Source organism: Lagopus muta, chromosome 3 (assembly GCF_023343835.1).
Source record: "Lagopus muta isolate bLagMut1 chromosome 3, bLagMut1 primary, whole genome shotgun sequence".
NCBI lineage: Eukaryota > Metazoa > Chordata > Aves > Galliformes > Phasianidae > Lagopus > Lagopus muta.
Genome location: NC_064435.1, coordinates 82,263,191 through 82,287,973, shown reverse-complemented (window position 1 = coordinate 82,287,973; position 24,783 = coordinate 82,263,191). Strand labels below are relative to the sequence as shown.

At 41.9% G+C, this 24,783-nt stretch overlaps 1 protein-coding gene across 1 annotated transcript; it reads right to left on the bottom strand.

Moving 5' to 3' along the window:
* Positions 1-982: 982 nt before the first annotated feature.
* Positions 983-24,458, bottom strand: LY86 (lymphocyte antigen 86). The gene is made up of 5 exons (XM_048939306.1): positions 24,107-24,458; positions 11,861-11,947; positions 10,499-10,627; positions 4,468-4,520; positions 983-1,705 (listed from the first exon to the last, which is right to left on the bottom strand). Exons 1-5 carry the CDS (start codon positions 24,225-24,227, stop codon positions 1,613-1,615), a joined length of 483 nt encoding a protein of 160 aa, XP_048795263.1. The 5' UTR covers positions 24,228-24,458; the 3' UTR covers positions 983-1,612.
* Positions 24,459-24,783: the final 325 nt, after the last annotated feature.

The window sequence follows — 24,783 nt, the reverse complement described above, 5'->3', positions numbered from 1 at the left end:
CAGCATTTTTTTTTCTTCTTCTTTTCCCTTTCTCTCCCTCAAGTCACTTAAATAAATAAATATATAAACACACTGTGGCCCCCTATATATATATATATATCTATATATCTATATGGGAGTCCATATCTATATGGGAGCCACAGTGTGTTAATTATACTCCCTTCCCATTTTGTGGTGCTTACTGTGAGTTAGACCTCAAGGACATGCTCACCTTTGGGATGGCAGGTGAGAATTTCACTGTGCAGAAGGGAAGCAAGGGACTATCGCTTGCCTTCTCACTGCTGGCTGCACTACAGTGTTGGTCATCTGTGTGGCAGGGATGCTCTTGCTGCTCAGGAAGTTGTGCCGTAGGCATGTGGGTGTGTAGGACAGACTGCATGCCAGAGCTCCTGTGTGGCCAGCTGTGAGCCACAGCCCCAGCTGCCCTTGTTGAGCCTCTCCAGGATGAGGCATGCAACACAATGCTTGCTTATTTGTGAAGCCGTGCTCAGCTCCGGAACCTTTCTATAGCTGTAATTCATGCCCCTACCCCTCCAAATCAGCACTCAAACCCACTCCTGATCCTTTCCCTGCAGTTCCAGTTCTCCAAATGGATCTCCAGACTCACGATCCTGACCTCCAGTATCTCTGTGCTTGGTTATCTGTTATTATCCATCAGTTGCGCCAGATGCAGAGGTTCCTGGAATGGGAGGTTTGGGATGTGCTGCACCTGGGAGCTTAAGTTGTGTTTACGTCTCACTCAGGAGCTCCTTGCTCAAAGAAAAGAACAGTTTGTCCTCTCTTAACATAAGATGTGCATCAATGTGGCTGATGTTTCTTTGAAACAAACAACAACAAAAAACAACTAGCCCATTTAATTTATTTCCCTCAACCTCCCCCCTTGGGTGCTCTTCTCTCAGCTTGTGGGTGTTTTATTTTTCCCCATATTAAGGTTTGGAATGGTCCAAGAATCATGAGAAATGTGAAGAAAACATTTTTTTTCTTGCAAATTTATTGACAAGCAAGATCAGCATGTAGCTTAAACAAAATGATTCTCATATTACTGTAAGCATTAAAGAATAAAAAATATACAAGAATCCTGAAAACATAAATGATATCAATAGAGTGGCTGAACATGGAGGACTGAAAAGAGTCGTGCTCATTGTATTTGGTCTTTGTTCTGTGGTTACAACAAAATCTATAGCCATGGAGGCTCCAAACAAGCCTTGTGAAAAACTGAAAATGTTGAGGGCTGTAACTGCATTATACATACGACAGTTTTCTTTAACCTGTGTTAGAAATGGATACTTCCATAGCTTACTGCAAAAATCTGTTTTGGCTCTCGCCTCTTCTGCCTTGTACTATTTTCATCCTGAGATGAGAATGTTGGTATCAAATACTATGTTAAAATCAAAAAGTGGGCTACAGAGTGCATTTGGAGATAAAATTACCACTAGAGGGTAGGGTCTAGTGACTTCTCCAAAAAAGTGAATTGCAAAGAGGAACAGCATCAGAACCACCATGTGAGAATTCTTTCCTTCAGAATCACTGAAGCATGCAAGCAGCTCGCTGGGCTTGAATAGTTTTAGGAATCTGTAGTTTTAAGGAAGTTGGACTGAGTGTGTTGTTTTAGTTAATAATCTAAATAATTTTTCACAGTAAAATCAGCACAAGCAACAGTGACGCCATCTTCGTTAGTCAGCCTCGCTGCAATGGTGTAATCCCCCTGTGTGAGGCAACAGCAGAGCAAGAGATTAGCCCACGAGTAGTAAATCATTGCTTCTGGTTTAGGAGTGAGTGCTCTTCCTAGAAACAAAATAACACTTTTCCCCTCCTGTTCCTCCAAAATATTTTCTGTCCGAATGCGTTTCAGAACTGGCGGAAGAGTTGCCTATATTTTCTGCCAAAATGTTCTCATCAGAAATATCAATGCTGACAGCACAAGTTTAAAATTAAAACAGTGCATGGGGAACAAAATGTTTTGATGCATAAAAATTCCTTTTAAATCTATGTAGCTTATCATGTTTCTTGTGAGCAAGCACAGTTCAGGAACAGGAATGGGAAGAGGTGCTCAGTTGTCTGGCACTTCTTTCTTTCTTGGATCTTGTTGTTCAGCGTGTATGTTTTTATATAAGATGGAGACTTGGAGATGTGTGTGTATAAATGAGTCAATCCGTGATTAATTCTTATGTGGTAAAAACAAGAGGTAGTCTAGAATCAAACTGTGCAGTTAAAAATACTAATAATTTCTTTCCCTTTCCCTTTTCCTTCCCGGAGGGAGGTTGTATTGGTCAGAGCCACCCTCTCCAGTAGAGAAGGAGAAGCATGGCAGGGAGTTGACAAGCCTCAGTCCAACAGAGTGAGAGAAAGAGGTGAACTAGATTTCATCCTCTTTGGATTACTGGCATTGTGGTATTTTTCAGTGCTCTCTGCAGTTTGGAAGAGAACAAGTAGGGGTAGGCATGCCAGCAGCAGGGGAGAGCTTGGCAGAAGTGGCCTTGAATTATAGAAAGCTCTTACCCTGCTCAGGGCATTTCTGGTTGTGAAGCAGAGGGCAGCACAGCTAGAATGAGTTGGGCTTTTCTCCATTTGTCTTTCATCGTGGGATTTCTAAGGCAGTAACTGGCCTGTTTTCTCGCAGAGTGGTTCAAGCTAAGCATAACATCCAAATTTAGAAAGAGGCCCAATGGCAACACACTCACGAGAATATAGCCTTGTTATAATTGCTGTGAAGATTGTGTAAATGTCCCTTAGGCTGGTCAGATGAGACTACTTTGGAATGAGCAGAAGTTGATTGCTGCATGGAAGGATAGTGTTATTTGCCTGATTGATTAATTAACAGTGAAAGCTTCCTACTCCTTTCCTCACAAGCATGTTAATTCTCCAGAAGTTTATCGTTTAATTCATAGAAGTGAGTTTTTAGTAACTCATTTTCATAGCTCATTAGTGACTAAGTTTTCTCATCCTTCAGAATAATATTTTCCTCATGGGTAAAAATTGTTATTAAAAGAAGATAGTGAACAGTCTTAGAATTTCTGTCTCCAAATTCAGCTAATTTTCCAAGAATTGGAGTTCTGCTGCTCTGTGTGCATGTTTCAAAGTTTCTTTTGATATGATGACCTATGCCTAGGTTTCTATAGAGCCTTTACTATGGAAGTGCCATCAGTATTTAGCAAAGCTGCTCCTGGAACAGGATGCTGGCTGATACAAGCTTGGACGTTCCTGTGTGAGGGGCTGGAGGAGAGAAGGTGTTACTTGACATGGCGTCTCTAAGCATGACATTAAGGAAAGTACATTTGTGAGGATGGGACAACAGCCTGCATAAGGGAGCCCAACTCCCTGTGTGAGTGCCTGGAAAGTGAAGGTTATGGTTGCTGCTATCACCAAGGGACGACTGAGATGTATGGGTAGTAACTGTCATTACAGAGCCTTGATCCTCCCAGAACTCAACTATCTTCATTCTTGCCTGTGCAAGACTCAACTGTCCAGGACTCAAGTTCTTGCTCTGTATCCCTATTATGATCCTGTCTTTTTCTTTTCTTGTGCTTGGACCATTGCAGCACTGATAAGGCCTTAGACTCTTTGAGGCTGTAACGTAGGTTCTTTGTCAGGTGCTGAAGAAGTGGGCATTATTGCTATACTTCTCTGTGTAAGCAAGTCTAAAGGGTGTCTGACTGACTGAACTGTGTGCTTCCATTTTATGTGACTAGAAATCATTTTTTATAGGCTGGTTAAATACAGCTTGAAGTTGTGCCCAGTTAAGAGGGATCATGGTGCTTTCAGCATTTAAGACCTATTTTGCTTTCAGTGTAATTGGGTTGAGATTTAGGAAGGAGACTTAGCTGTATGTGAAGAAGGCTGCTTGTAAAGAACATCTGTAGCGGACAACTCGATCAGAGTAGTGCCAAGGGTACTGCCTGCTTTCTCACCTTGCTAACAAATTCATCTTATTCCATGAGTCCAAAGAAAGTGCTCTTGCCCCCATAGCTTCTACTTACACTTAAAGCTTAGAAGACACCTGTCTCTGTATCTAGCGCCGTATGTGCATGGTGGATCAGGTACAGTTGCAATAATTACCTAAATTGCCTTTATAGCTTGTGAGGATAAATGAGCATCTCCAAATTGTTCAGCCCACTAAGGGGTGAGCTGAACCGCAGCCTTGGTCTCTCAGAAATCCCTTGGAGGAGCTGCTTCATTTGTTGTCAGTTTCAGAGTAATAGAGGGGGAGTCAACTAAAGAACTGTATGGCTGCATGGCTTAGTGCTGGTAGAGGAGATCTGCTATCTGAAGAAAACCTGCCTGTCGGGATAATGTTGGCTCTCCATGCTCTAAGCATAGCCTCTTAATTTTGTATTGAAAAGACCAGCCATGCTGCAATGTGCCAGCTGGGGGAGCTTGGAATATGCTGGCAATCATTGCTGATAATCTTCTGATTGTATCTCCTCCAGAAAGCCCTTTTGCTTCAGAGCACAGCGGTGATGAACTTACCTGTGGGATTTCTTTGATTCCCAGTGTAACTGGTCCTTCGTAGTAGAGATGTTCTGGAAGCAAAAATGATGATGGATGATTAGATATCATGCAGCACATTTCAGAAACAAGCAGCTGAGAGTAAATGCTTTTTTGTAATAGCACTTAAATGTGCTCCAGTGACAAGTGTTACAGAACTGCAAAGTGCTCAATATGTAGTCTTGCAACAGCTATCCCCAGACAAATGTCAGGACATGTAGTGCCTTACGGGGAAGGCAGTGCCTGAGCTGAAGGAGATGGAGGAGGGAGCCCTGGCATTGCACAACCAGGTGGTTGTTCCTGTGTCAGCATGCCCCTACAAATGGGGAAATGGAAGGGGAGCTGAAAGTTGCTAGACATGAGTCCTTAGCATGATCTGTTCAACACCTGGAGATGCAATAGTTGAACTATGCTTTTTCTTAAAGTTGTCAAAATGATGATCTGAGCCGAGTGTTTCTGTAGGTGTAGAGTTCTGACTGCTTGCTGAACATGACCTTAAAATAATAACATTTATCTTGCTGTTGAGGGAGCGTTCACCGAGTTACTTGGTGTGCTAACGCCATCACAAATTGTGTTGGTGACTGGAATAGAGCCCAGGAGTTGCACCTTCTGATCTTTATCTCCCTAAATGTGAGACACACTTGCTTTTCGCTGTGGAAGAAGGAACAACTTTAGCATTAATAGACCGACTTCACAAACCGTTCTACAATTCCTCCTACTTTTTCATAGCTTACTGGGCCAAACTGTGTAGACATGACTGAAAATAAAATTCGTAGATGTTTTGGTACAGAATTTCTTACACAACTTGCCCTGTACCAGTCATGGAGAATGAAGAACTGTTTAAAGATTCTCTTTCATAGGTGTCATGACATATTCTTTACTTTGACAGTGACAGTGGAACAAGTGTTTCGTCATATTTAAGTATGCACTGGCATCTTGATGCTTGTCACTTCTAGAGAGTTGATTTAGTCCAGCATTGCTGTGTTTCTTTAAAATGTTTCTTGTTAAGGAATGGAGAAGAGGTTTGTCATGTATTTGTCACATGGTCCATCCCACCATACAATAGGTGTCTGAAATGGAAATCAGTCCTCAGAACATCTTCCCCATATATCGTGAAATATTAGTCAATGCCTTCATTTAACAAACTTAAAAGAATCACGACTATAGTATGCACCAGAAAAAGAGGAGAAACATGAGACATCATGTTTCATCAATGTCCTACACCTTTGCATTAATAAGAAGTTTGTTAGAGGTGATGCCTTGGTGACTGTGGGAGGTAGAGAAGTTGCAGGACTTCTAAATGTGTCTCTGAATAACCTAATACCAAAACTAAGAATACACTCACAGTGTGCTGACTTCTCACTCTCAAACTCTTAACTGTATAACAGCACTCCTTTTCCTCTGCTTCCCTGGCCACTTCACCTGAGCCCCAAGGAGTCTTTTTCTTTTCAAAGAGCAATTGCCATCACTGTTTGCTGCTGTGCATGTAGAAAGAGCCCTGGAGTCTGACACATCTCTGCTGCAGAGAGTGGTGACTCAAGAATCTTAAAAATACAACACAGCCCACTTAGTTCACAACTTACTAGAACCTAAATAGGAGTTTAAAGACACTGCATACTGCATGATGTATGTGACAAGTGACTTGCCTGGGACTTGGGCCATATGTGTGTGGAGGTGAGCTAAGGCTTACTGTGAGTTGCGCCCTTGGAATGATGCAGACTCTGCCATGGTTCATTTTGTGCTTTGTATACACTTACTTTCAGTATAAAGCCTAAAATAAGCCTTGTCTTTCTCTTCTTCAATTAGTTCCGAGCTTAACAAATCTAAGATGACAGCAGAGGAGGGTAGAGAAGAAACTGGGCTAGGAATCATAACCTTTCTCTGAAATCCTTTTTCTCTGGGATATGGAAGTTCCTCTTGGATCATGTAGTCCTACCTAGACTGCTGGAAAGCTCTCCAAAATCAAAATGCAGAGAAACAGCATCCAAGTTCTGCAAAGCCTATATTTAAAATGAAATAAGAGGCATCAGGCCATTTGTTTCTGAAAGGATGGCAACGTTTGGCTCTTTCTGGTGGTGCCTGGTGTCCAGTGACAAGCCAAGAGGCAATGGACACAAACTGGAACAGAGGAGATGCTATCTGAACATCAGGGAACAGTTTTTCTTTGAGAGTGATCAAACAGTAGCACAGGCTGCCCAGAGAAATTGTGGAGTTTCCATCCTGGAGGATAGTCAAAGGCTGTGTGTGTAAAGTCCTGGACAACGTGCTCGGTGAGGTGCTGCTTGAGCAGGAAGGCTGGACCAAATGTGAGGTCCCTTCCCAACTCAACTACTGTGTGGTTCTGTGACTCTTGTGACCCTCCGTACTTCTGTGATTATGTAAAAGGACTGTGCTTTTTGAAAGTATATTCTGACTGGAAAGAAAAAGCAGTTTTGAGACCTGCCAGAAAATAATACAGAACTGAATTTTCTTGTTCATACTCTTTCCTGACTATGGCAACCTTCTCAGTGCCTACACTGGCTGAATCAGGCTTCTCCAAGTCCATTCAATGTTTCTCTTGCATGGAGATTGTAATTCCAGAAAAGTAAGCATCCTCAGAGGCTTTAAGGACTGTAGTTTATCACAGCATCCTTCATACAGTCATACACACTTTCCTCCATTGAAAGAAGATGTACACATCTGTTGCAGTAACTGTAACTGTCACAAACACTGAGCTTAGCTCATTGACAAAATTCTGTGGTCTTTATAGAGAAAGCCCAGATGCTTTTATATTTGCATAAACACATGACTGTTTGCTATTTATACGATTGGGAGAAGTACAAATTATGGCTACATTTTTCTCATTAAAATTTCCCCCAGTGTTTTTATTAGTCTGATACATGATAGCGTGGAAAGTATGCTGTCATTAGTGATATGCTTTTACTCCATGTTCAGCCCTTTTTCCTAGAGGCTTAACTGCAGGTCATTTCTGTAGAGGATCCTGAGAAATGTTTCTAACGTACCATTGATTCAAGGTGATATTATTGTATTTGCAGCAGCTTTTCACTGTTCCTTCAACCAAAAGTAACTTAGTCCCTGTAAGCAAACAGGCCTTTAGTATCTTCCAGTCTGATGCAGAGCTTTCAAATGCGTAAGAACTTCCTCAGAACTACTTGAAGTTACCAGTTACCATTTATCATGAAGATGCCTCTCATTCCCGACAAAACACCTATAATGAATTTCTCACTCCTCTTTCTCAAATCTTCCTTGCACTGAAAATCTTAAACGTTCTCACACTCTTGTACTATATAAAGGCCCTGTACATCTGCACCCACCTCTTCTTTTTCTATGTCTTAAATCTTTTTAGAGCTTAAACGCTCCATGTTGGAGCTCTTCTAGGACACGATCTTGCACCCGTGCGATTGACACAAAACTTTTGTGAATTTTAGGGATGCAGGAATGAACTGAATAACTGCCAGCTATAGATATACAGTCGAGTGAGAAAAATGTATATAAATACATAGCTTGGTGAGAAACATCCACTCTCTTTACTGGGGAAGAGAATGTGAGATGAAGGGGCCAAGCAGGATGGCTTTGTATATCAATAGACCTAGCTTTGTCAGAAACATGCACCTAAACTCCAAGTGATACTCAGCTCTGAATCTCATGTGTTATTCTCTATTTTTATTCCCAGATACTATTTCAGAACATGCTCACTGTAAAACCTACTGAAAAAGTCAGTGAAATATGGAGTGGAGTTTTAAAGTCAGGGCTGTATTGTCTGTGAGTGTGAACTTGCAGAGTTATGTTTAAGCCTGCAGGTTGTGGTTGGCACTCTACAAAATATTATCATTTTAAGCCTTTTTTTCTCCGATTTTAGTGATTGCATTAGGAAATCTGTTAAATATTACATAACTGTTTTATTTTGGGGAAATAGAGAATACCAGCACTTCTTACTGAAAAAGAGGAAGAGCTGAGCTCATGTTTTAAAACAAAGAATTTAGCAAGTTGGGTTGCTGTTGTTGTTCTTAAGTGAACAATGGCTTATTTCTTTGAAACCTTTGAGTTTTTGCAACTTCACAAGAGAAATATAGCTCCAAAAAATACTTCAGTGCCTTACTTAGGAGTCCCAGTGAGCTGTGCCAGATGTGAGGTTTGCTTAACATACATACTAACCTCCAGCTGTACCGGGTCTCTTAAAGTATTTCTTAAAGTCATTTCAAAGTGGTAGCATTACAGGACAAAAAAAGGTGTTGGTAAGGGAAAACCCTAAACTTTGCGAATTCCATCTTATATCAATCTCTTTTAATTAACACTTTCTCTGTTCTTGATCCACACCAATGAACCAACAGAGTCATCGGCAGAAGTATGTTCTGTGTCATTTTGGGAAAGGGAAGCGCAAGTCCTCCTTGTGGTGGGTAAATGCATTCGGTGTAGAGCAGCTTTAAACTCAGGTCACATCTGAACAGATGTTGGAAATACTGTCTGTAGACAACAGTGAAAATAAGGCTCCAAAAGGGCTATCTGTCCTTTCACAATGTTGTCTTTCTGTGTAGGTTTTAGGTCAGGCTTATAACTGTGCTAATATGGTCAAAATACAGCTGTGCTGAATTGCCTCAAACAGGTGAGGTGTTTTAAAGAATGTGAGATGTATGTCCTGGCCCAAACTTAGGGATGCTTCTAAAGGAAGATAATATTCAAACAAGCAACAGTGGTATTATATCATAGTGCACTTCAACTAGTAGAAACAATCACCTGTCAGTCCAAGATTTAGGGATTGAAAACCCCAGGAGATTTTAGCTTTGTAGTTTAATGTGAGAAGAGCAGTTTGTGCTTGGCTCAGGACCGGCTCCACTTCTTAATGTGTTCCCTAAAGGATGTTATTAAGTATCTCATCAGAGCAAGATAGTTTTTCACTAGGAATATGGGGTTTATTTTTTTCCTTATGATTCAGTACTCAACTGAGGAAAGCTGCAATTTTTTTTATTCTGTCTGGCTTACAGGATTTACATAATTGGTTGCTCATGCAGCATGTCTCTATTATTCTTTGTGGTATTTCTATGGGGTGTGAAATGTTTTAGTAATTTTCCAGGGGTTGTCTTAGCATTAGTACTGTGTGTGGCAATGAAGCTCACAGCCCATGCACGTGAATTGGTACAATGTTATCGTGATGGAGATGAAGGTGAATGGAAGAAAAGCAGAATTCCTGAAACTTTCTCTAACAGCTCTGTGGCAAACTTCTCTGCGATTCTACTTCTTTAGCCAACAAAATGATTGTGACATAGAAGTGATTTCAAAATAGTGACAATAGCTCTTCTGGACCTGCTGTGGCTGTCTGTGCCCTATCTGGCCTGAGTCATGGCAGAAGAGTCCCTGCAGTGCCCAGGCTCACTTGAGACCAAAGAGTGGTCTGTGCACAGCTAATGCTGCTGAAAACCAACTGCAGCACTGGTTGGCAGTTTGACTGACAAGAGCTATAAATCATCTGACAGCAGCATAGACACATGGTGGGCAGAAACAAGATGCAAAGCATAGATGGTACCACATTCTACACTGATCCAAATATCCTTTTCAAGCATAGTTCTTGTTAATTTGTGTTAGGAACTGCCTTTAAGAACAGGAAGTATTATTTGCTTAGTAGTAAAGAATGTGTTCAGAACGCCTTGTTTGTTTGTTCAGCCCTTCCTCAGACAAAAATAAAGGCCAGTTCTGAAATGCTTTTTGCTCACATGACAACCACATGGCTATAAATAGGGCTTATGAACCCCTCTGCTGTTGGATGTGGTCACGTAACCAAAGTTATTTTTTATGGACTTGAAATCCCATATGTGTGCAATATTCTGTGATTAAAAGAAAAGCGAGCAAGCAGGTTAGAGGAAAAGCATGCTATCCTACTGTGTTTCTGCCACCCGTTAACATCCTGTTGAAATAAACATAACATTACAATATATTGGTGCATTCAGTAGCACAGTGGGTGCATACTGCTTGCAGTACTCAGTAGCCATCAGACATTTTAGAGTGCTACCTAAATTACCTCCTTTCTTCTTGCCACAGAAAATTAGCTTAGTAATGCCTGGTCCACAAAGTGTCTCTGAGTAGCTTAAGACAGTCTTCCCATTTATGATCAGATCAAGTTTGACATACAGTTCCTTGATGCTTTGTCCTGTACAGAAAATAGGAGGAGTGCTCAGAGAAAATGCAAGGTTACACAGGCTTGTAAATTTATGTATTATTTCCCCCCCCCCCCCCCCCCGCCCCTCGTTTAAGCAATTATACATTTTTTCTTCACTGAGAACTCCTGAAACATAGAAATCTGTGCTTCAGGAACAATTCTCCCAGTCCCTCATATACCTTGACAAGGGACATAGTAGCTTACATTTGTATTCTAAACTGTGGTCATGACCATTCTCTGGCATAGGAAAGGTTGTGTCTGTAAACCTAAACTTTCTTCCTGTCTCTAGCAGTGTGATCAAATCTAGTGAGCTCTTGGGAGCAGCCCCTGGCCTGTACCTGCTGCTTGGAAAAATGTCCCAAGCCAGACTTTTGCTGTGAACCAGCAAAGCATCTAAGTAGCGCTGCGAGGTTGTTTGTTTGGGCCCTTATAGACAAGCTAGTGAGGCTGCCAGATCTAGAGGCAGGTCCTGTAATCTGAGTTGTTGGAAAGGTATTTGCAAATGCCTGTATTGTGGTGTGTGGGCTTGTTTAACTTTGCAGCCACCTGATAACAGATGCTCCCCAGGCAAAAGGGCAGCATATCCATTGAGAGGATGACCTTTGCATATAAGAGGGCATTCCAAAGTGCTAAAAGATGCTCGCCTTACAAACTCATGTTTAGTACCAGGAGTGTGCAGCAGTGCACTCTTATTTGTTGTAGCAGCAGAAGATGAGCTTGGGGCCAAAAGGGTGGTAAGAAGTTGGCTTGTCCATGGAACAGTCAGAAGTCAAGCTGTAACTAATATTAACTTGTGCACCCAGACCCTTAGCTCAAATGCAGTACTGATTTTGACCTTCAGTTGCTGCTCAGTGAAGTGCTGAAGGATGTAATTCTGTGGTGCTGACACAAGGGTGTGGGGTCTGAAGCCATCTCATTCAAAGAGACTCTCCGCAGATAACTTAGCTGTGAAGACAAGCCCTAGAGCAGCCCCCACCTTGGCTATCCCCACTTAGAGATGAAGGGTAGGAGAGGAACGAGGACTGACAACTCTGTGACTTGCTCTGAGTTACATACACAGTTTGAGGCAGGACTGGTAACATACCTGACACTCTTGTAGCCTCACACCAGTTTTGAAATTTCTCAGAAATGAAGTATTGTTTTTACTTTATAGGAGGTTGCTACCCTTACTTAATACCAGTGCTTAAACAGACCTGCTTACAGCACAAGGAAATAGGAACTCACTTAGGACCATTGCAGCTCTAACATCAAAGGTGTGGGTTATGACATCTGAACAACGGTCAATGCTGAAAGCGAAGTCTTGCTGGGGATCTGTCAGGAAAAACAGAGCAGTGAGTAACAAGTTGTTTTTTTATATAATGAGATACTGTATAGAAAACAACAGTAGTACGAAAGTGTCATAAAAACCAAATTAGATATTTTCTAGATATTTTCCATGATAGACTCAAAGCTCTTACACCCTGTGTTTAATAGTTATTTCTGTATGAAGTTGACTCGGTGGTTGTCTGGGAATCTAAATCCTGGCGTTTGGAAAGTCTAAAAAGGAAAAACAGATAGTGTGGCTGAGATCCTGCAGTGCTTCGTGCTGGGCCCACCACCATGTGATATTTGTAACATGGGAAATATTCTGCATTTCTTTTCTGGGAGACTTTAGCAGAGCTGGGGACAAGGGGAGCCCTACAGCTGCTGATTGACGCAGATGTGGCTGTTACTGCTTTTTGTTGTGCCCTTTTCTCAGCTTGAAGCTCCACAACTGGAACAAACATTTGTACCTTCTCCCTTCCTTCCCTTGGCTCTGTGCTATGCCCGAAGGCTCGCCAACGTGTCACTTTCTGGTGACAGCAAGCAGCAACAACTGACAGCTCCGTTGCTGTTGGCTCTGCTGCAACCAGCGGCACAAGAAAGAGATTTCCAGAGCCGTGGCTGGAGGTGGAAGATGTGGCTAGTATGGCTGCGTGTCACCTAACCTATGGGTGTTTGCTGTAGCAGAGCCTTAAGGCCTGTTTTGGGCACGTGTTTGGCCCTGCTGCATCTTCATGGCTTGCCTGTGCATCTGTCTCTCTGTGCAAGCTGAAGAAGCTGGGGGGATGATGGGCCCAGGCCCATGATGTAGCATGCACAGAAGCAGCCGCAGGCTCCACGCTTTAGAGAGAGCTGTTGGTGACAAATTATAGACTTGGAAAATGAGTTCTGTTTCTAAGTTATTATGGCTTGTGCTTTGAGGTGATCATCTTACTGAATGGAAAATAATGGCTTGGGAGAATTTTGCTTTGATGCTGCGGTGTAACTTGAGTCAGTGTCTTCTGTGCAGCTGAGTTAGTGTGTCTGTAGTGCTTCAGCTCCCTGCCTGGCCCTGTTTTTGCAGCAGTGTCCTACTGCTGTAGCAGCTACCAGGGACCAAGCCTGAGTGACCGAGGCCTGTTTATCTAGAGGGGAGCACCAAGGGAATGAAAGCACCAGGAGGACCTGGCAATGTTAGCCAGACTTTGCAGCCCGTGAGTTGTCAGCATGGTCCAAGAGGAACTCCCAACTCCTGACAACTTTAAGTTACTGTTCAGAAGAGAGAGGTAAAAACCTCTAGCATTCCTTGTAGCTCTGTACCTGAGCTGTATTTCTGCTTCCATAACACTAAAGCTACATGAACTGCCTGGGACAAGAAGCTGGTGCCTGGAGTTGTTCATGAGCTGCTCAAATGTGGCAGCAGCTAGAGGACTGTCTGTCCTCACCTTCCACAATCCTGTCAGTTCTTGCTTTGTTATTGCAGCTTCAGAAGTTCCCATAATCGAGTTTCCTGCTCTAGCTGGAAAGAGACCCAAACTTCCCTTTTTTTCCCAGGGCCGTTATACCTGCTTCCTCTCTGGTCTCTACCACCTCTCAAGGCTTGGTTTTCCCTTTGCTCTGGACTTCTGCAAGATTTTCATTTCTGTTCAGTTCTGGGTTTGGTGTGTGGTGCGAGGATAAGGTTCAGGAAACAGCTGCTCAAATCCTGAGCAACTTGGAGATTGGTGCCTACACACAGCACTGGTTATCAAATGACAACAGTTGTCAGTCCTGTAACGTCCAGAATGGAACAATGGTCAAAGATGGCACTGCAACAGCAACATAGATCATGATCTGTTTCTTCTCAAAGAGACTAGGCTGTGCTTTAATCAACAAATAGATTTGTGGTATTGGGGCTAAAGGCACTGTTGTTCTTTCAGCGTTATTTGTTTATTTCCAGAACTGTTTGATGGAAAGGGGATTTTCATGAAAACAAGCTTTGCTGGAAAGAATGGGTTTCTTATCAAGAACCTGACCTCAGGATTGCTTTAGTTTGGATGTCTCCTATCTTTATTTTCTTATGGATTGAGCTCTTTTGCCAGGTGACCAGTAATATAACCATGGTGTCTCCTCCTCCATCCTCAGAGATGCAGTACAGAGGGACACTGATGTATCCAGACAAGTGACAGTACCTGACAAGTACCTGTTCCCCAGAGAAGAGGAAACGTGTGTGAAAGCACCAACATGAAATATTCCAGAAATATTTATATATTTATGAATTAGAGCGCTTGGATTTTATGTTGTTGCTCTGTTGCTGTGAAACCAACTTTTCTACTGGCAAAAAACAAACAAACAAACAAAAAAAAAAAAAAAAAGAGAAAAAAAAACCCCAAACCCAAACAACAAAAACATCCAGCAAAATAACCAACAATTAATTTTATGACCATCTTCCTGTGGAAATTCAGGCTAACCAGCATCCTAGATACTGCTGTGTACATTGCAGACTCCTGCTGAAATCAATTGAAAGGAAGGCTGTTTTGCTAAAGCTATGGTGCCAGGGAGTCTGGATTCCAAAAAACGTAGGCAGAAAGGGTACTGCTAAAAGGAGATTAAAGGAAATAGTATTAATTTTCTTAACCGTTTCATATGCGAAGATGCTTGTAGATTCAGCTGTGCACTGGGACCAAAGGTAGTGTGCCTCATTCCTCTTTCCTTAAATATTGAGGAGTGCCTCGTGTGACAAAAGCAACTTGCCATTTTTTCTGTTGCACAACTGTGAGTCACTGTTTCTCTCTTATGGAGGTTTAATACTTACTCTTCCTTCTTGCTTCAATCTTAAGCGAGCTGGTTAGACTGAAAAAAAATGCATGTTATGTCTTTCACATGTGCAGAGCAATAACATTTACCATTAAATCTCTCAAACACGTGGGGCTGCCCTTCAGCCTTCCACTTCCCTGCAACATTTCATAGTGCACAGTACTGTATGTTCCCAGACTTCCCTCCACCCACTCCCTTCAATCTGCTCTCTCTTCCATAATTAAAGTAGAAACTCTTCAACTGGTTGCAGAGTTTTGCTTTTCCAGTTCAGCTTTGATACATTACCAACACTTAAAACGTTGATGGAAATTTTGCAAACATGTTGAGGTTTATTAATGAAAATCTGCTTACTGAGAGGGGAAAAGGGGCATCTAGAGTGTCTCTTTATATTCACATGAGAAAAGTTTGGGTTGTAACATTTGTAGTTTCATAAAGGTGGGCAGGAGCAGGATTTTGACTGAAAATTCTCTCTGCTGCTGCTATGTCCCTCAGAGCCAGAGCTGCCAGACCATTAACAGCATTATGGAAACTGCATGGCTGAATATGAAGCACTTATTATTGTAATTTTGCTGGGCTACTCGGAAACAATTTGTCTTTTCTTCTCCTTCCCTCTCCCTTATCTTGTAAACAGTCACTGGCTTTACTGTCATCTGAATCTGCTCTTAAACCCCACTGCTTCCATATGAGTATGAAAATCAGTGGTTATGATTGAACTAAGAGCAAGTAGGTGAGCTTTGCTTGCAAAAAACCATATCTGTAAGTCTTGCAGTGGTGAGAAAACTCTCCAAGTTGGTAAGCTTTGTGTCTTTCAAATTCACAGTTAGGAGAAATTGGGTGAAAGTTGTGGAGTCAGGTGGAGTTATGTAGCTGGGCTTGCTTAGGGTCGAACAGACTGGTGCTAGAAGAGATGTATACAAATACAAGGAAGAAACCTATTTAGTAATTACCCAACAGTCTTCATCTTCAAAGCTGTTAATAAAATTAAATCATTAATCCTTACGTCCTTACAATATTCAAGCTGATAAAAGGGAAGGAAAGAATGAGGAACTATTTCAGATCTCAGATTCTGTATCCATTTGACGTTTTTCCTTTAATGCCTATTTAAATAAACTAACTTGAATGCTTAGTGTTGTATTTGACACTGTGGAATTTATTTACAAGGTACTGAGGAAGAAAGTCCAGCTGAATTAACAAGTTTCCAGTTTCACTTAGAGACTTCCATGAGCATCTTCAGTTTAATGAACTTCCCTTTGGGTCTCGCCTTCCGTGCATGCCGCAGCCATATTCAGACATGGGAAGAATGGAGACCCTCTTTTCAGAAAGGAGTGGAATAAAGTGTGACTCAAGTCAGCTGGAGCTAGTTAATCAAGATAAGGATGCTTCAAGGCACTCACTTCAGAGACAGGACCAATCTTGGCCTATCCTTAGTCTCGGAGAGGCACGCTGGCTTCCTTTGTAAGAGCTATGACTTGCTTTGTCTTCTGTACCTCCTGTATCTTTCTGACTTGCTTAGGCAACGTGGAGGTTAAGAAACAGCAAAGTCATTGTTAATGTATCCTTAACATCCCGGGGTCTGCAAACTGTGAGTTAATAGCTCTGCTTCCTTTCTGATAAAACTTACATGGCTTTAGAGAGAAGCCTGAAGATTTAGTCTCAGTAAAATCTGTAAGCTAAAAACTCCTAGAACGCTAGCAAGAGAAATTTAAGTTATGGTTTAAAAAAAAAAGTTCTTGCAATTTTAAAATCATTCTCTCTCGAGAACACTGAACATCAGTAATACAAATAGCAGTTGCATGCAATTACATACAGGTGTTACAAACCATGAAGGCTGTAGTTTTGGAGCTGAGTGATTCCAGCATCTTATGAAGCAATTTAAGTTAAGGACTAAGTCTCTGTCTCTTACTACTACAAATAAAGGTCATTGCTGAGTGTACCAAAAATTGCAGGTATTCAGAAACGGTAACCCAGAAGGCTGGTAGCTTCTCCAGCCTTGTTATTCTTGTTACTGAGGCAGTGACTCTAAAAGTAACAGCACTTGGGGTGTGAGGACCAGATATGGGATGGGGAGCTGAACCCATGTGCAAAGATATGTGGCAGAATGAGACAAAGAAGAGATTTGCCTGGTCCCAGGCCAAGCAGCTGGCAATGAGCTGGAGGGAAGCCTCTGTAAAGGCATCAGAGGCGAGGGGCTGTGTTTGGGGGTAGGGCTGCCAACGTCTTGTGTAAAGCAGACCTTCTAAAAACCTGACTCGAGCCTCCCTGCTTTTTCCTGCCCAAACCACCTTTACTGATAGCAGACTTGTAAGAGCTGTTTGTAAGGGCTCAAGGGGATACCCAGTGTCTGAGGATTCATGGGGACTTTTCTTGCTTTTGCTTCTGGTTATATTTGGAGAGACTGTGTGCATTGCTGTGCTTTGTGTGGTATGACAAAGCTTTGTCTAAGCTTGTTTAAAAAGACAAAACTGAAAGATACTGGCTTTGAGAGATAGCACATACAGATCTGCATTTGTATTTGATAATCCTGATTTGTCCTAGTTAGCTTGAGAGAAGGAGGGAGGCAGGACAGGCTTCAGCTACAGCAGTCTAACAAGAAAATACTGCATTAATTTAGGCCCAGCAGGGAATGTATTAGAGAGAAAGTCTTTGTTCTTCTGTTCTGCTGGTAAGAAAATACCATGCGCTGCATGAGTAAGATGCATACAATAACTGCCTGTGTCCTAATCAGATCTGTCTCTCCCTTCTTCATGTGTTTCTTTATCATTCTTTATATTGTTCTACTTGAGACAGATCTCCGAGCATCAGAGCTTGCCACTAGGACTGGAGATTCACAACAGACTTATGTCAGAAATAGATTCAAACATTACTAGAAGCTGCCCTGCTGTTAGACACATGCCATGCTCTGGGATAGCAGGCTCTACTGCTGGTTATACAGAACAGTAATCAGCAGAATATAAATGGACTAAATGTTCCCATTTTCCCAGGATGGGTTGAAATCCACCACAGGAGTGTGGCAGTAAGCTATAATTGGAATGGCATCCTCCCTCTGCTAAGGAAAGTAGCTGGGTGCCTGCCTGCCCAATCACTGCTGGATCATTTGACAGCAGCCATCCATCTTCAGGTGAAGAGGAAACTGGTGCATTGAATTATTTTCTGATAGCTTTCAAGATCTTAGTTCTTGGCAAGTGGAAGCTCTCCTGAGTCTAAAATCAGCATCTGGGATGGAACAGAGATTTGGGGTTCAGCATGTAGTGGCTCTATGCAACATACTTGGACATCTTCTCCTCAGTGGCTGCTGCTATTCTCAAGTTTTAGGTCATCTTCTTGATGTTGCTGCAATCATATAGCAGAAGTCATTTTGGTATTTGTGGGCTGTATTTTCATTTTTCTTGGATTGTATTTGCTGGTTGTTAAATTGCTGAAAGAAACCCAATCACCTTCCACCCATTTTCTCTGGTAAACTGTAAGCACTGTAGGGTCCAGAGGTTTTTTGGGAACCTTCATTACAGCTCTAGGTGAGACGATGTGGCAACATCAGGAAAACCTAGTGGTATCACATATGAATAAGCAAGGAGTCAGAAGTTCAGCAGAGCTTAATTCTTTCCACAACTTCACTGAAAGCATTACTATTGATTTTTTCTAAGTGGTTCAAGGTCTAGATGCGGAACATAATGTTTTTTGCTAAAGTGTCATAGAGGTGTGAAATTGTCTTGTGTTCTTCCTCGCCATTTACGTTTCACTAAAGACTCTCCTCTCTCTGAAATGAGGTAAAACTAAGCTGGAACAACCTAAGAGTTCACACAGAGAAATAAAGTTTTAACCCACTCTCATGGAGTGGAGAGTGAAACCGATTCATGAATTTTAGTTCATGAAGGAACCAAACTTTTTACAGGTTTTACATGGGTAGAACTAAAGCGAAGTTACACATGCACTCACATCCATGCTACCTTGATTCTGATGATAGCTTCACTTTATTAGGAGCTGGAGCTAGAAGTGCATCTGTCAACATCTGGCCTTCCCCCTGGAGTAAGTAAGCTACACCAGATGAGTACAGCAGCCAGGCTATGACACTAAGATTGCTTGGACAGAGCAAATAAAAAATGTTTTCAAGTCAAATTCTTCAGTTCTTTGATTGTTTGCCCATTAGCAATTTATGCAACAAAAGATCAGAGGGGAGCTGGTGTCATGTGGCTTTAAATAATTTAGAAGTAGAAGCAATTGCTGGAGACTGCTTGAGGGAAATAAATAAATAAGTCAAAGAGAAGCATCTGGCTCAATCTGTCTGCCAAAAAAACGAAGAATAATAGAAAAATAACCTTCTTTTATGAAGTGTCTAGCAGAACATTTGCCCTGAAGATGCGTGAGCTGAGGATTTTTTGCACTTTTCTTTGCCAGCTGAAGCTATCAGATTACTTGTGTCCTTCATCTAAAGGATATGCATGTATGTGGCTAGCAAGGAAAAGAGACCAGCAACTTCGGTTGATGAAGAAAGCAGAAAGAGATGTGCTGTGAAATTAGTGCTGCAACAGTGACAAATTGGCAGGACTGTTTGCAAGTTGGTATCCCTGATTTATCAGGGATGGGGGTTGCATGTCTATTTAAAACAAACAAAAACAAAAAGGGTTTTAAGAGAAGCAGTGTGTTCGATCTCTCAGTGTATAGGAGAAAGGATGGGATGGGCTGAATGTGTGAGGGGAACACCAGTTACATTGAAACTATTTAGCAAGGGCAGACAAATGGTCAGGAAACAGTACTAACAAGTCTATCAGTGTCCACTTTTTCATTTCTAAGCACTGAGAAGTTCCCTCAAGGTGGAGCTTAACAGGAAGGTTAACAGCTCCACTGTGCTCTCCAGACGGAGCAGATTCTAAACCAGAATAACCCTGTTCATTTCAAGTATTTTTTTTTATTTTTTGCCAACGTCCAGATCTGAGCTCATGAGTATAAAAAGCAATGCAAATGAGATTTTCTCTGTTAGTAAATGCAATCCAGTGCCAGATCATATGGAAGTGGACGGTGCTGCTCTCTCCTACTTGTAGGGTAGGGAAAATCTGCTTAGTGAACACATGCAGTCTAACTTTGTTCTCTATAGGAGAAAAATAATTCTCTCAGGGGTGCAGAGGGGCCTGCTGCTGTCTAGCAGAAGACATCAATTAAAGCAAATAGTTGCCTATATCACTAAATGTTGTTATTTGTTTGGTTTTAAACCTGTTGGTAGATAAAATTGTAAAGAAGAGTACAGTTGGTTTCCTGTGAAGGTTCTGCAGTACTGCAATATGAAATGAATGCTGATTGATTCCTCCTCTTGTGAAATTTCAGCTAGTGGCTGTTAGCTGAGCTTCGGGTGAAAAAAAAAAAAAAAAAGACCAAGGTCAAATGTTATTTGGGAAATCTTTTGTCTCTGCCTGATAGTCAAAAATCCCTGAAAAATGCCCTGAACACATTTTATAAAGCCTGAAGAATATACTTCAAGATTTAACGTTGAAGATCCTGAAGCTTTCCCTGAAATTCCATGTTATTTACTGCTGTGCATAGAACACAAAGTCCTTAATGATGGATGCTCTCCAGACCCTTCCTAAGAACCTTATACCTGACCAGTGGTCTTTTCTGCTTTGTCAAGAAATCTCCATTTTCAGGCAGCAGGCAGCTCTGAAACCCTCGAGGTCCTAACCTGAGCACAGAGCTTTGTTATTCACTAAGAGCACTGGTCAGCTTATCCTGCCTGAAACACAAACAGCTATCCTGACCTAGCTAAAATTGTAAGATAAAGCTGTAAAAACACTTGTAAAACGTTTTTGATGCACCTGTGGCAGCAATCGCCTACTTTATGCAGTGAAGAGGGCCCCATTTGAACACTACCCGGTAGCAATGTTTTCATGGTGAATTAACACAAGCTTGGATGAATGGTCCAGAGGCAGGTGCCAGCAGCTGCACTGAGGAGCTACGTTTTGTAGTCTCTGACTGCACTGCACTTTGCACTTCCAGGTAGAAGCCTGACAATCAGAAACCATCAGAATCTGCTCAGGGCACTTGCTGTTGTTGCCTTCTTATCTCTCCCTTCCCACAGAATTGCCTTTTAAAATGTAGCAGGAAAGATCAAAGGTATTTTTATTGTTAAAACCACAGTGAAATTAAAAAGGACAGGAATAAGCCATTTGTGTAGCAGATTCTTTCCATGTCTCCACATAGACTTGCCAATTACAGTTCTCTTTTCTCGATCAGAGATGTTAACATGCATTGCTTTTATCTTAGGATCCCTGTTCAGGTTTCTAAAGTGATTTCTGGCCATTTGAGGTCTTCCTTCGTTTTTGTCACTTGTTCCTTGGAGGAAGAATGGCACTGATGGGAAATGTCTTGCTATTTATAGACTGTCTCGGTGTTATGTCTCCTGTGGTTATGTAGAGGAGGCAGCATAGTGTCTATTTACTTACAGCCCATCCATCTCCTAGCCTATATTTCTTGCTATGGACTTGCTGCTGAGAATTTTCATCTGTTTTCTTTTAGATTACATTCCCATCCCCTCCCTCTCCTTCCTCCCAGAGTGTGTGACTTTCACCACTGTATCTTGTCCAGCTCTTTTTTAATGCGTGCCTTAAGTGCCTGGTCCTTGAAGGCTTGGTCTGATACGCCTGGGTGAAACTGAGGATCCCTTCCATACGATCCAGAATATGGGGTGAACCTAAGAGCTTGATGCATGCCTGTAACATACCCCATTATAGAGGCAGGCTGTAGCTAGGGCAAGAGCTTTCAGCAGGAGCTGGGACTTGCTTTTGAGAACAGAGGACTGCTATTCTTTCTGTATCTATTGTCATTTATCCATCTAAGCCTCTCTGCTACATTTATCACAGTTATATTAACTCATATTTTTAGCTTCAGTCAGATTTTTACTGCCTTATAAAAGAAAATCTGATAAACTGCAAAGCAAAAATGGAGCACAGATCCATTTTAAATACTTGGACCAAACTCTGTTATTAATCTGCTGATAGAGGGCATCCAGTTCCAGAAATAAAGTTGTGAAGTACTTGGCTAGCATTCCCCCAACCTTCTTACATTTTACTTGATTCAACCCTGGTGCACTAATAACGTCCAAGAATTTATAGTAACAACAATAGGGGTGAAATTCTGGTCCTCTTTAGGCCATCAGGGAATTTTTTACCCTTTTTTTTTGTACTGGCAACCTCACTGTAGATATTTTATCTCCCATGGTATGCAGGTTGAATAGTTTCACTGAGACAGAATGTCATTTATTTTGGGATTGGTTGCATTGGTTGCATTTTGGGATTTGTTGTCACAGTCCCTTTTCCCCACCTCTGGTCTGTGAACCAGGAAGGTGCTCTAGCTTTTTTTAATTCCATACCAACACCTTGAAGAAGGAGCAACAACTTGTTTTTGAGATGGTCTTCCCTTTGGAATATCTGAAGTATTTGTGGGCACCTGCCCAGCATTTATGTTGCGCTTGCTGCTATTACAGAGTTTTCATGAAGTTTGTTAGGAAAGAGTCTTGTCAAAACTAGGCATGTGATTTTTCCCTCCTGGGTAAGAGTAGCCAATGGGACATAGATAAAGAAAAAAAAAAGCTATGTTCTTCACATCTAATTATGGTTGAGAGTGAAATGAGGGGAGAGACTCTCTTTGAAGGCATGGTCAGTGTCCTTGTTACAGTTGTGAGCTGGCCAGTGAGCTCCGTGTATTCCCCCATCTAGGAGGCATTTTGGGCCCAGCCTCCTCACAAAGCCTTATATTTTTTGTTTTATGCAAGCTAAAACACTATGAGCTGGATCAGCTGAGATGTAGGTGGTGCTTCCTGTTCTGAAGCTACAGGTAACCTCAGGAAAAGGCAGGGCAGAACACCATAATAGCAGCTGTGAGTGTTCCCTCAACTGTATCTGCCAGAGCTGCAAAGAGAAGAGGAATCAGGCTTCAAACAAGGAATCTGATTTGTGTATTGTTTCCAAGTCTCTGTAATCCTCCCATCTCCCATACCTGTAACTAAGAGAACAGAAACCATTCTTGTGTTGGGACCTGACTTGAGATCTCCAACTTGTGCTTCTCAAGCTGTGATTCCCTCCTGAATGAATGTACCTGTTAGCGTGGTGTGCATGGCAAACCAGATGAGTGATGTGTAAGCTTTAAACAAATACATTTTGTTAGGTCCAGTGGTGTGCGCAGTAAGAAGCAATGCTTGACTGACACATGCCCTGCAGACAAATTTCATCATCATTTGAATTGACACAAAATGTAGCCTACGCCCCTATGTTCTGGCATCTTATGCTGAGACCTGTAGAGGGAACGGAATTGGTTTATACAATGAATTCTTACTAAAATAAAGGTAAAAGCAAAGGTCACACTCAGTAGCTAATTAAATATTTTCTAAAGTGGTATACCCATTTATAATATGTAAAGCCTGACTTTGTTCTCCTTGGAGCAGGCCTGGAAAGAATTGCATTGCAAATATTTATTTACCTCTCTTGTCCCTCACTGGCTTTATTTTAATGGGTGTGCAAAACTGCATGAAAGCTACAAGGGAGAAAAAGCCCCCCGGGAAAGCCTTTGTATCTGGATGAATTGGAAAAACAAACTCTAGGGTGCTCATTTGCCACGAATCGCTTTTCACATCATGTGCAGAAAATGAATGAAGCGTCTGTGAATCTAATTCCCTTTGTCCCAGCTGTAAAGCAGATCAGCACAATAGGAGAGGCACAAGGCCAGCAAAGCAAGAGGTGGAAAGCAGGCACCATTCAGTGAATTCATTTTCAGTCATCCCAGTGCTGCTTGCTCCTTTTCTTCTCTACAGATTTAAAGAACAAACAAACCCTGTGGTTCCTGGGAAATGCCTCTGTTAAGTGCTGCTGCTGAAGCCTCGCTGAGCATGGCGGCAGCAGCTGAGAACACGATTCCTTCCCGCTGTCACGCAGGGTCCCTTGTCACTCCAAGTGGGAGGACAGAAAGCACATCACCACAGCCCAACTGTGCAGAAGGAAACCAGGAGATCAGGGCATTGAAGAGTCTGTTGTCCCAGAGGTAAAAAGGAGAAAGATTGAAGCTCTTTCTGTTGGGGTTTTTTTTTTTGTTCTTTTTTTAATAACTGAGTTTTGAGATAAAAATCTTAAACATCTCTCATGCTGAACTGATTTTTTGATAGCTGTTTAGTAATCTGAATTAGGTTACATTATTTCCTCTCTATTATATTCCATCTAAATACATTTGGATGCATGCATGTCAACCAAACCAGCTATATGTGAAAGACAAAACATTTGAGCAGCAAAACCCAGTGCCAGCTTGGGAGTGTAACCCTTCCATTCATTGCCTGGTTTATAAATGCACCTCTTGCTGTATAAGAACAATTCTGTTGCCTAGCTAAAAGGAAATGGAAAATGGAAATTTTAAGAATCTCACCACAGCTTTTGTAATATATCTCCAAGTTTTCCTCCTTGCAGACTGTGTGTGTAGGCCACTCTGTGCTGGCATCGATGCAAAGCAGGACTAAGATGAGAGTGAGAACATTCAATGTCTTCATGGTTGCAGTGGCAGTTTGCAGGATTGATTCTTCTGTCTCTTGCTACTCTTCTGTGGGTTAGCTGCTCCTTCCTTCCTCCAAGAGAGAAACAGGAGTTACTACATTCATGCCTGAAGAATGGTTAAGTGAGCCAATGCAGCCTCCAGATTGCCACAACGTGGTGTAAACAAGAGGCTAATCAGAATTGGAGGGTGCTGTTTCCGTGTGCTCAGACTTCTGCTTTCTGCTTCGTGTTAGTTTAAACTAATGACAAATGAGATAATAACACCTACTCGCCACGCTGCATAGCCCTGTCTTGGTGCCTGCTGGAACAGTACAGCAAACTGTTTATTTTTTCTCTCACTGCCAGTTTCTTCTCTTGAACTCAAAGCATTTGGGTCAGGGCTTCAGACAGGCTTATTTAACCCTGCTGGCTGCAAAATGTAATCCGAATCATCCCATTTTAATCATGCAAAGTTGGACCAAATGTTGCAAGGTTGCCAGTTTAGGTTTCTGTGTTTTTCTTGGTGAAAAATCTGTGTGCTGGAGGGAAGGGAGATTTGTCTGAAAAAAGCTG